The sequence below is a fragment of the Mchenga conophoros genome, linkage group LG17, assembly GCF_057382185.1.
Source record: "Mchenga conophoros isolate Kocher_MC1m ecotype Shallow Benthic linkage group LG17, M_conophoros_male_GT1.1, whole genome shotgun sequence".
Classification (NCBI taxonomy): Eukaryota; Metazoa; Chordata; class Actinopteri; order Cichliformes; family Cichlidae; genus Mchenga; species Mchenga conophoros.
Window position 1 is genome coordinate 31,163,299 of NC_140542.1, and position 12,765 is coordinate 31,176,063.

Genomic DNA, 12,765 nt, shown 5'->3' on the forward strand with positions numbered 1-12,765 from the left:
TAAGTGAATATGTATTATCTCCCCCAAAATTTGCAAGGTAAAGCACTACTAAGTACCAGTAACACAAAAGTACCGCAGACACACAAATGTTGAATCTGTAAATTATTTTAATAATAACAGAACCAATAATAATATATAAACTCATAATCAGTCAATACAAGAGAACATTTTTGCACCAAAGGGGGAGCAGGAAAAAAGACACCTTTTCCTGGTCTCTCTCTGGAATTTGAAACGGTTATCCGTCTCTATGTTTGAACACAGTTTTGTTTTTTGTTTTATTTCTGCAGCAGGAAGAGCAACACTACTTGTACTATGCTGACCTTTGTCCTACATTTGCTTTTCACTAAATCAAAGTAAAGCAAACTCTGTTTAATTTGCACTAGTCTATGACCTACAACTGTGTGTCATTACACAAACACCCACACACTGATGCAGTCCACAGGCATAGTTGCCTGTCTGCCAAGCAGATGATGCTGCAAAGGATGAGTTTAATGAGTCATACTTTCTGCCCTTCACTCACATTTATTTCTTGCATCTCTCTATTCTCTCTGTCTGCTTTATTTTGCAGAAGTGAGGTTTTCACCTGCTTCTGTCCACTGCTTTCACCTATAATGAAGGTCCTCACATTTTTTTCCCCTCGGCTATCTGGAGAGACATTAAGGCACCCACCACACCTATGTCCTCTATTACAGGTCATTTGTACATATTGCTTGGCAATAAAATGATAACGGTCATTATTGTGAAACTATCTTTCCGTGATGGAAATATAAGACATGGTTAATATAACCTCAGTAGAACTATTTGGATTCATGTGTTTAAATGAAATTTAACAGCACAGCTCCAAATAGGAGTAAAAAACAGAAATTTTAAGCATGAGCCATTTGATCTGTTTTGTATCTATTTATCATGATGAGATATTATTTTTATAATATTTTCCAGCTTTATTTTTACATATGATAATTGTGGCAGCTGTGATTTAGAGCAAAAATGGTCACAGCCATCATGAGCGATCGTCCTGTCGACCTAAAATCGTTGTCAGTGCACGTTTTAAGAAGCAGAAATGGGTAATTCTGCTTTTTGGCTTTTTCCCCCCGCTATACTTCCACTTTCTGCAGCTGCCAGATGTTCACCACTCCTAGTTTTCCTTCAGGAGGAATAAAGAAATCGAGAGCAAATCAATCCGCATTGATGTTTCCGCTCAGCCTTCAGTTGTTCTTATTGTCTTTCTTTCCTCGGTGGCTTTCTTTCCCCACTTTTATCCGAGTTTGCTGTTAGTGTCCTGGATTGATTTCTTGGGTTTTTGAAGCCTCTTCTATACTCCTGACGGACTACTGCTTGTGGCTTCATACCCCTGACACACACGTCTTATCAGTCTTTATATTTATTGCCAAAAATATCCAGCTATTGTTCTAAAATATTATCTATAAGATGGAGAAGAGTAAATATGTGTTTGTCGTCCATGTGCCTTTGATTTTGAGGGTTTAGTGAGCGAATGCAATGACTTGGAAAACTGCACAATGTGAAGCAAGAGATACTGATTTGGAGGGCACAGTGAACTCTGTGTGACAATCTGAACACTTTACTTCTGGATAAAAGCAAACCAACCAGCCTTCTGTCTGCTGTTTTGTAAAGTGATTTTAAATTGGTGCCTTTGGATTTAGTACATCAGACAGAACATGCAGCGGGAGGCGGTGCAGATAAGATGTGCTTGGTGATGATATACTAAAAATAAACACTCTTAAGCAGTAAGTCAGAGCTGTGGAGGTTTTTTTTTTTTTTTTTTTTCCCCCCCCATCTTCGATGTAGTGGTTTTAACAAAAATATGTGCACCTCGTCCTTTCACCGCAACTTGTTTTCTTTCATTTTCAAGGCTGGTAAGCACTTTTAAACTTGTTTTCATTCTTTCAAACTGAAGACCGGAGCTGAGTGACATCAGTAATGTAATCTTTAAACATGCGTGCTCATAACATGCTATCACAGCCTGCATGAAGTGGATACATGCACTCATTGTACTGTGGATATTGACCTTTGAGTCGGATCAATAGCATCAATGTTAAAAGCTCAATAGTGTCCATCATTAAAGTAATGTGTAATAATGTGACCTCAAGGTTGTTGTGATATCAATACATTTTTAGTGATTTTTTTTTTTTAAACTGATATTAAGGTTTAGTGAGGTGGGGTTTTTTTGTTTGTTTGTTTTTCTTTCCATATATGGTGCAAAATACTGTGCAACTTCCTAAAATGAAAACTAAACAGTCCCCCAGAAAATTTCAATAAAGGTTAAGCTCATGCACATGAAAGGAGGTGCACCCAATATTTCAAAATATGGATTGCTTTCTATTTTAAAATATTGCTGACAGCATGCATTCTGGATTGCTTGCGCTGTTGTATTTTTTTTCAATTCTTTTTAGGACATAGTTGAAAAGCACTAGAGGAGTTTATTTTCAGTAAAGGGAAGCATTACTCAGGGGCTCTCCAGGAGAGATTTTGAGTGGGAGCGTCAGTTAATTCCAGTTAGTTCCAGCGGGTCATCCACCTGGCTCCTTTTTGTCCAGCCCTCTGTCTCTCCCCGAGTACCACTCAGGGTCAGGTAAATGGCATTTAGTGAGTGGCTATAATTAGCAGAAGAACAGAGCAGATGGTAAAGTTGTCTGTGTTATTGGTTTGTTTCATAGGTGATGAGTGTGGAAAATTATTGGACGTCACAGCAGGACGTTAATAGGGAACAATAAGCGTGTACATGACATTCACAAGCCTTTTATGAGCCAAGAAAATTGTGATCATAGATTTACCCAGCATGAAGCATCTTGATGGTGAGTCATTTCACATCCTGTCGACAGACATTGTGTGTCAGCTGGTCTCTCAGAAATGAAACCTCTTTGGGCTTTGGCTCAGACCCTGGGAAGCCCCATTTGGTTTGGTGTCTAAAAATGATAATTTTTTTTCTCTCTTTTTATCTCATGTTCCCTGATAGCGTGCCATTTTATCTCAGTATGGGGTCAGAACTGTGGCGCTTGTGTCTTTCCCTTTAAGTAGTGCCAATCATTGTGTTTTGACTTTGACTTCCCAGGCAGCTGGACACAGACAAGTGAAAAGACTCAACTTTGTAAAGCTTTTTAGTGAGTCTGTTCTCAAACCTGCAAATTTATTGTTTTGCTTTACAGAGTTGAAGCTTTCTGTTGTTTCTTCTTCTTCTTCTTCTTCTTCTTCTTCCTCCTTCCTCTTATTTTTCTTATTGGTTTTTATTTCATTTTATGATTTTTTTATTTTTTTATTTTTTCCAGTTCAGTTTCAGTTAGTTTCTGGAGTGGGTTTGCACATCTCAGTTTTGTTTCTATTAGCTCATCTGGCTGAAGGACCGATGAGCTCATGCCGTGGCCAGACGTCCATCGTCTGTCTGTCCACAGGTCATAAGAATCTCTACTCCTCCCAGAGTATTTGTCAGATTTCAGTGGAACTTGGACACAATGATCACCTAATGGGAATGTGGGACTTCACCCAAACTGTGGTCAAGGTCAAGTTCATATTTATCATTCTCGGTGATTTTAATTCACATTAGTTTGTGCAATATAGCCAGTCAGCTTGTTTCTGACCTGACATATATCGTGACACATGTTTTATAATGTTTACTTCGAGTTGTTTTAATAGCATGTGTGGTGTTTGTCAGGGGTAATTTACTAGTTGTTTAAGTTATTTGACTAACCAGGGGAAAGATTAAAGACTTTCTGAGCATAAATCACAATATATTTGACTTACAATCATGTAAACATCCCAGTCTCAAAAAACAAACGCACCAAAACTTCCTCATAATTATTGTATTTGATCAGCATAAGGCTAAAGACCTTTCCTTCCTATTTTCTATTTTGTTACACTGTAATGCTTTTTCACATCTATTTTTTGGTGTTATTTACATGTATAACTTTGTGGTTATTCTCATAATATTGTTGTTTTTGTCACAACCACACAGAACAAAACTTGTCTGCGACTTGAATCATCTGGAGAGCTGTTTGCGCCTGTGTAGCAATCAGACCACAAGACTATTGTCCTGGGAATCCACTATTATAGCTGCCAAAATACCCTTCAAGAATACTTTATTCCCCTTTTTTTCTAGTTAATAGGGACCCTCCATGAAATCTAACTTTTCATCATGACGGAAAATAACAGCGCAACTAGAGTGGGAAAGAGTGTAATTTTCGTAAATGGTCGATTGGGGAGAAGCTGAAAGGAAAGGGGGAGAGATTGATTGGACAGTCTTTAGATGTAGAAGTGCTTCGATTTGGGAACTTGCCCACTGGCCAGTCATCTCAGTTCAGCTAAAATAGTCGCCATCATCTTCTCTGCGTATAATAGAGCGTGCTGGTCAATGTCACAGGGTTTGACGCTCAGCATTTTTCCTGCGGCTCTAAGGATTTTCTTTGTTCTTAGCTTTGGATAGTTTTTTCCTTTCTTGTTTACTTTCTTTTTACCCTTCGCCGCCACACTTATGGGAGTATGTAACAATTGCTTTACATACATACTTGCATCACCCTAATACAAATGGTACGTTAAGTGGTTCGTGTTTGTACGCACATGCTTTGTGTTCCTCTTTTACCCTTGAGTGTACAGAATCCCCTAATGCTTGTTTGGTAGCACAGAGAGATGGTTTAAATGAAGTGGTCCAATGCTCGAGGGCGTACTCACATCAACTTGGCCTCTCGGGAGCAAATGTGTGTGTGCTGGAGAGGCACAGTGAATAAACAGTATGCCGATATGTGTGTGTAGGTGTATTTCTCATTATGTACAGAGCATTAAAGGTTCAGTGAATGTTTAAAAACATGCTGCAGACAGTATAAACATACAAATATGAGCATGCTGTACTGCTGTTGATATTGTGAGGCTACCTTATGAATTTTGTTCATTAGCTACATTATGAATGTCTCTTTGCATTGCGATTGAATTGTTCAACCATGCTGCCCACACTGTTTATCTAACTTAAACAACGTGATATATTTGCCTGTAAAATCCAACGAAGAACTGTTCTGAGAAATAGTGACGTATTTTGTGAACGATAAAGGAAATTGATTGTAAGTTCTGAACCTCCGTGTCTTTTTCCTGTGTGTGTGAAACACTTGTCTCTGTCCTTGACACTTCTTGTCACTAAGCAACTCAACATGACAGCAATTTGGCAGCGCCTAGCTGGCTTTGAGTGTTTGTAGGTGCAGTAGTTTAAGGCCTCGATGCCATGAGCAACTTTTTTTGAAGTGACAGAGAATGCAGTAATCAATGGTAGCTGTTTGGCTGTGGTGATATTTCTGCAGGACACTTTGTGTGTCAGGAGAACACAAACGTGTGACCTTTTCAGGCCATGCTGCCACTAAATTTATTTTTAGTCTGGGCGGCCAAGCCAAAAACCAAACACGAAGCCTCACTAATGCACTGGCTGTTACGGGTGTGTGCAGGATCATGTATTTATTTTATAATATATATTTTGTTTCTTATTGCATTCTGTTTTTCAGTTACTTGGAGACTGTTATTGTGAATGATTGTATTAGGTTAATGTTATAAACTTGTGGTTTCAGGGTTTTTTCTGCTTAAAATGGTCCTTTGGAGTTTGTCACATAATCATTGGTCCAGATTTAGTTTGCCAAAGAATCTGTGGTACTCTTTGTAGCACAAGTTCATATATTTTGCTGTTATTTCTGGCCTTCTAATACACCAAAATGTATTTTATGTTTGAATAAATGAAACCCCACTTAGAAAAAAATTGTTTCTTTTGAAAGATCCTGGACATTTTAACAGTTGTGAAGTAGATTTGTTTTGATCACATGTTATGACTATGTATTTAAATTTGAGAATAAACAAATAACTTTGGTTTTTCCTGTTTGTTTCTTTGTCTTCCTCAAAAAATGTAGTCTCCTTCAAGTCAAGTGGCAGTCCTGCCCGCCTTCTCAGTGGATTCCTGGTTGGTCACCCATCTCACCAACCAGATTTCATCAACATCTGCGAGTCTGTCCGCTGCCCGCTGAGTTCACCTCAGTCTTCGTTGGAGGCCAGTCCAGCACTTCAAGCTGGACGGAGGAGAGAAGAGTGGGGCCGAGGGCCCAACATTTGTGTTGCGACATAGAACTTCAAATCTCATAGCACAACACACCACAGAGTCTACGCCTACAGGTCCCATGAGTCCACGGGAGAAAGCAGACTTGCCCACCTCAGGTTCTTCAACTAGTCACCTCAGCACCGCAGAGTGCCCCTCGCACAGTGGGGTAAGTATCACACGCACACACACACAATTTGCTGTGGTTGGTTCAGAGCAGTGAGGCGTGATGTGGGTCAGCTGGTTACACTGTAAAAGTATCCCACCAAAACACACACCCTCAAGTTCATAAATAAACAGGTGTTGTTAACAGGAAAGTATAATATAGTGTAACTGATGCTGACCAGTCTGTAGACCTAATAATAAAATAAAAAAACATGAGCTGGAGGATTTTTTTTTAAGTTTAATTAAAGAAATGAATGTCAATTTTCTTTTATATTTTATATCAGTTTATTAGCAAAGTGCAAACTCGCTGGGGGCTCTTGTGTACATAAATACAAAGTAGATTTGAAGCACACACACCACACACATCGATTAAAAACAGTAATTGGCACTGAGGGTTAATCACTTGGTCATAGTCTGGCCTCAGTTTGTGTCCTTTGGAGTTTATTGAACGGCATATTTAATTTAACATAAAAAGGCTGCGAGGCTTTTCTTTATTAATGAGCATTATAAAGTTAGAAATGCCAATAACTGTTTAGGAACATTTTGGACCTACTTTGTTGTTAGTTCTGCGAGTGAGCTTTTGTTAGGGAATTATCCTTTAATCATTTAACATTAAACCATTAAAAATAAAACAAATAAAGCACAGTACATAAAACATGAGTTGAAGTAACACATTAACACTCTTCTCAGTGGGAAGTTTCCTGGAGACAGAAAAGTTGTGAAGTATTTTACATAAAGCATATCCAGTACAAAAAGCACAATCTATGCCATTAGCAGTTTGACAAAGCTGTGCGTATAAAACTTCAAATGCAGTCTGCTGCTATACCTGAGCAGCTTAGAAAGAGTTGCTGGAGAATTAAATTTTGCACGTTTTCATCACGAACCTCCTCCTCAGCTTTTCCAACCTCAACTTATTATTGACACCCTCACCACCTTCTAGGCTTCTCAGACTCAATGATGAGTCATTCTGGGGTGTAGTAATTAGCAGTGCATTTTGATGAGGTTGCCTCAGGGACTGCCTGATGCTCACTTTTGGTTCCTCTCTAAAATCTCAAGCAATGTGGATAGTGAATAAGGCCAAAACTCACAGCTCCTGAAATAAGCCTGTTAGTACTATATAGAGTTGTCTTCGTGGAAGGAAAGCAAATGTTACCAAAAATCAGTGTGTTTAGCACCATATGAAGGTAACCTATCACACAAATGTGCCAGACACTCACCCTCAGAGGCACCATTTGTCCTTTTTCAGACTGAACGTGTGTGTGTATACAGTCGGAGCTGCTGTTCTATTGTTCGCTGTGAAAGACGATCAGCAGTGGGACACTGAGCTGAAACACAATAGTATTTGTGTGTCTGCTTGTGTTTGGCCTTTTTACCCGCTGTAACAGAACACAGACACCTGAGACAGCATCGGGGCTCCCTGCCCCAGTCAGCAGGGACACGCTGTGTTAACACCCCACAGGCCACATTTGAATTTTTAAGTGTTTTGCTCAGGTGTTAGCTTCTCTCAGATGTGTTGTTTGTGCTTGTGCGGTTTGGTTTTGGGGGTGGTATTACACTTCCTGTTTTCCGTGAAACTGGAACTTTTTTTTTTTCTTTGTCAGTGTGACCTATATATTTCATATGTTTGATTTACATTTGATTTTATGGTAGGGAGATGATCTCCTGTTCAGAAAAATGTACACGTGTCTGTTTTTCTGATAGTTTTGAACTTGTCCCTGTGGGATTCTGGCATTTGAGTGCTTTCCTGGTCACACCCCTCTGTTGCAGAGACGAATTTTGAAACAATAGTTTCACATCCCAAAGTCATCAGCCTGCTATCTTTGCATGAACTATGTGTTATAGGGAATTTGGTGCTCATAACTGTTTTAGAAATAGCATAAAAGTTAGAGATTGTCATGAAAGATGCCTGTAAGGGCTAAAAACACAACATCATTAAAGTCAAATTATGGGTCTTTTTACAGGTCATTTAATTTACTGAAAGTAATTAAGATGTTGAAGAATTTAAGGTGGTAATATCTGTTACATGAGTCCAGTCCAGTTTAAAGTTTTTCATAATGGAGATAATGGAAAATAATTTGAGTAGGAATAAGAAAATATCCCACATAGGAACAAAAATATCCGCAGAACCCAATAAACTCAGTCAACATTATGTCCTCTGTTTTGTTTTTTTTGTTTGTTTTTTTAAAAAAAAAGCTGTTTATCCTAAGATAACAAATAATGACAAACTCTCATAACACATGTAGTACACACAGCGCTGAATGAGACACAGCTAAGGAATTTGTTTTCAGTCACGTACACACAACAACGTAAAAGGAAAATGCCAACAGACGAATGACGTCTTCAAACATCCTCACTTCGTCAGGGTGTTTTTTTAAATTTATTTTTTATTAAACTTTTATCCATCTCAGGTTAATGTAACATCACTTTTTACTTCCTTTTCTTGTACCTGTCATCCACAATCACAGTCATTAAGTAATTCTAGCATCCTTCTTAGTCATTATTCATTAAACCCTCAAACATTGTGGGGAACAAATTAGCACTTACAGTCACCAGTTAGTATATTGGTTATACCTTGCCGGTGCCAGGTTGGGCCTCCTTTTTCCTTCAGATCCACTTTAACTCTTTGTTACACAGATTCAACCAGATGCTGGAAACATTGCTCAGAGATTTTGGTCCATGTTGACACGAAAGCATCACAGTGGCTGCACATCCATGATGTGAATCTTTTCTTCTGCATACTTTGGTTGTAGCCATTTTTCTCTGACCTCTGACATCAATAAGGCATTTTGTCACAGAAACTTCAGTTCACTGGATGTTTTTATCTATTTTAGACCATTTCTGTAAAGCTTAGAGATAATAAATCCCAGTTGATCAGCAGTTTCTGAAATGCCAACAATGTAATTTCGAAGTTTCCCTAAATGTTTCCCTAAATGCCTTAAGTTGCTGCCATTTGATTGGCTGATTGAGTATTTGAACAAAGTGGCCAGTGAGGGTTTTCTATTTTGAAGTAACCCACCAGCATTGTTTGTGAAAATATCAGCAAGAAGGCAAATAAAATCCCCTGCTTTTAAAAATCTCCCAGCTTGGTAAGGCTTTCAGAGCTTACATTCTTTATCCAGTGAAGCAAGGAAGGAAAAAAACTTGCTTCAAGGTCTTTAACTGTGAACAGCTTGATAAAAATCTAGGACTTTGTTGCTGGACTTGCAAATTCATGCCTACTTGCGTTCATTTGCACAAACAGTTTGTCTTGTGACCACTGGAGGTGTGTGTGTGTGTGTGTGTGTGTGTGTGTGTGTGTTTACCCTTACTGCCCCAAGAGAGCAGCTGTACATGTGTGAGTCACATGTCTGTTGTGCTGTGCAAGGGTTAGCGTGTATAAGTGTGAGCACTTCCCTCCAACACCAGTTCAAGTTCCAACTCTTGTGTCATTGGTCCTCAGAGTTGGACCATGTAGTTTAAAGTTCACTGGAGGATGTTGAACCTCTTTTGCTCACCCCTGACCAAGCTAGAGAAGCTAATCATTCATTACAAACAGTATGTGTATGTAGGTGTGTGTAAGTGCATGTGCGCCATCATTAGTCAGGAGAAAGTCATTAGCCAGGTATACATATAGGGTAGTTAATGAGCCTGAGGGGAGCTGGATATATGTTTCTTTTTGTGTGTGTGTGTGTGTGTGTGTGTGTGTGTGTGTGTGTGTGTGGGGCATTGGGCAATATTGCTGTTTTGGGACTTTTGAGAAAAAGTGCCTCATTTAATCTTGAGCAGACCGATACCTTGAGGGATTTCCTCTTCTTGTGTCTATATATCATCCAAGACCAACTTTTTAGCTCATGCTCAGAGGAAAAGTGTTGCGAGTTTTTCTGCTGTCATGCTCTGACATTCATTTTTCTTTCTTTCTTTTTTTAGGTTTTATTCAGTATCTTAAGAGATCCCAGATACAGCACATTTTGATTCATTTTCACAAACGTTCTTGCAATAAATAACTGTGCAATCCCTTCATCTCTTTGTTTAGTCTTTAAAAAATGTAACACATCCAAAATGAACAACCACTCCCACTTTAATCATGCCATATTATAACAGACTGATAAATTGAAATCACAACAGAATATATAACCTTTTTATTTCACTCTTAAACTACTGCCACGTTAAAAAAAGAATAATTAAAATGGCTTAAGGCAGAACTTCCCAAAGTGTGGGGCTCGCCAAACCAACTTCATTCTAAGCCAAAGACTAGAAAATATGGTGAAGCATATCTTCCCTTTGGTTTCACCTGCACAAGTGCCAAGGTAGGTCTCGCCTGCATAATTGATTTTCCCTGTGTCGGGAGCAGCGCTGGGCTCTCCAAGTCACGACAAACAGTATCCCACAGCTGTTTATGTTGTCAAACCCATTTTGCACAGAGAGGCATTTTTTGAAAAATGTATTGATAGCAATGTTGAATATTATTACACAGGAAAAAAACAACTACAGTAAAATAATCACACCGTGACGCCTCTGCCTTTCTAAATGGAGGGACAGTAACTGCATGTGTATCTGCAAGCATTTAAAAACTGAAGGTAGAGACAAAATACTGTTAATCTGACTATCTGCCATTCTGCAATTCATCTCATGTAAACAATAACGTGGCGCACAGCATGACGTGAAAAAAGGCACATACCTTTGACGTTGCGTGACCAACTCTGTATTCCTCGTCCACGCGTAAACGGAAAAAAGGAGTTTTAAAAAATCTCAGTTTTCGGTGATTCAAAACGCCGTTTACGTGTGGACGAAACAGCTGCGTTTTCAAAAATGCCCGTGTAGGTGTGGACGTAGCGTAAAAGAGTTAGTAGAGTATTTTATTACTACCTGTAATTTATTGCAGATTACTTGTATTTGCTTAATTGTTTACTAAATGTTTGAGGTGTGAAAGAAACCGCAATGGAGCAAAATATGGGTGTGTGTGGCTGGAGGATGTGTTTGCATGCACGCATCAGAAGGGGGGTGGGGCGCGAACATTTTTCTTATAAAACAAAGGGGGGCCTAGCAAAAAAAGTTTGGGAACCACTGACTTAAGGCATTAAAACATCCCATCACTTAACAAAGCTGGTGAAAGTCAGCGTGCCTGCACTGCACTGATAAGGTTATTTACCTTGTGTGTCAGACACAGATGCATTTTGCTACAATATGAGATAAAAAAAAAATTTAAAAAAATGTATATTTGTGGTATTTCTATTTTCAGTAAACACATGTACCAGGCTTAGCTTTGCAAATGTGAACACTGTGTTTGCTGTTTCCGGCTAATCTTTGAGTTTTGGACTGTTGGGCAGGAAGAATGAGCCATATGAATAAGTCCGTTTCAGCTTTGGGCTGCAAGTTGAACATGCTATCAATTCTTTTTAATTCAGTGTTTGGGAAGAGGCTCCCAACTGTCCTTTGGGAATTTGTTTTCCACCCCCCAAAAAATGGAGAGGAGAAGTGTTCAGCTTATACATGACACCAACTGTGACACGTTTACACAAAATACACGTGACTGTGCCAGACGAGCAACGATCTGGGCCTCGCTGACCTCCGGACTGCGTTGTTACTCACACACGATGAGCTGGTGCATGGTGACCTCACCGAGATAAGAATGAATGGTTTTTGGATAGATGGGATCATATCAGTAGACATGCACTCTCTCCTATACAGAGCGAAATCTGACTCTGTAACCTCTGCCATAATACCTTGTTGACAACCATGCAGCTGAGTCACATGTTCAGGCTTTTTCACAGGCGTGTTTATCTCTGAATGTAAGCACAAGTGTGTGAGGGGTAGCCCAGAGTTCCAGGAAAATTGTCCTGCTTCGCTGTGACAGACCTCCTCCTGTCCTCTCAGTTTTTAGGTCTGATTACAGCAGCTTCAGCTGAGCAGCTGGCAGCTCGGCTATTTGCGTCGCCTGCTGCTAAACCTCAGCACTGTGGCTGATTTCAAATGAAGTGATGTTTCACAAGAAAAGCAAAAAAAAGTTTCTGTGCCTGCATCACTGGCAGTCGGTCATTTTCAGTTTCTCTGTATTTTTCTTCCTGAGAATATGCGCAGACACCCATAGCTTCCTCTTTGCAATCAGCCTCTTTCATCAGCTTTTACGTGGCAGAGAAAGACGAAAGCTGCTAACTACCAGCTACAGAATACCCATATTAAACCCGCTTCTCACGATCAGAGCAGGAAAGCACTCTGGCAGGATTTAACAGCTGTTTTTGCAGATTTTAATAACAACATCTCTACGGTTGTGTGAAAACAGCCTCCAAAATGTCAGCTTCACACCAGGTAACAGAAACGGCCTTTTCAGTCATTTATTATTTGTAATCAAACCTTTTGTGTAGGGGGAAAAAAGTTTACTAAGCTAGCATACTGTAGCTCAGAGCAGGAGAGCAGGTTGTCTACTAATCGGAAGGTTCGTGGTTTGATCTCTGGCTGCTCCAGTCTGTATGCAGAATATCCTTGGGCAAGATAGTAACCCAAGTTGCTCTCTAATGCATCCATCGAAGTGTGAATGTGTGGATGTTGGA

At 39.5% G+C, this 12,765-nt stretch overlaps 1 protein-coding gene across 1 annotated transcript in view; it reads left to right on the forward strand.

Moving 5' to 3' along the window:
* adipor2 (adiponectin receptor 2) overlaps positions 1-12,765 on the forward strand; it is a 28,073-nt gene that overhangs the window by 7,469 nt on the left and 7,839 nt on the right. Inside the window, exon 2 of the mRNA XM_085250939.1 lies at positions 5,892-6,242. Coding sequence (XP_085107065.1) covers positions 6,156-6,242 — 87 coding nt within the window. The 5' untranslated portion in view covers positions 5,892-6,155. The remainder of the gene's footprint in view (positions 1-5,891; positions 6,243-12,765) is intronic.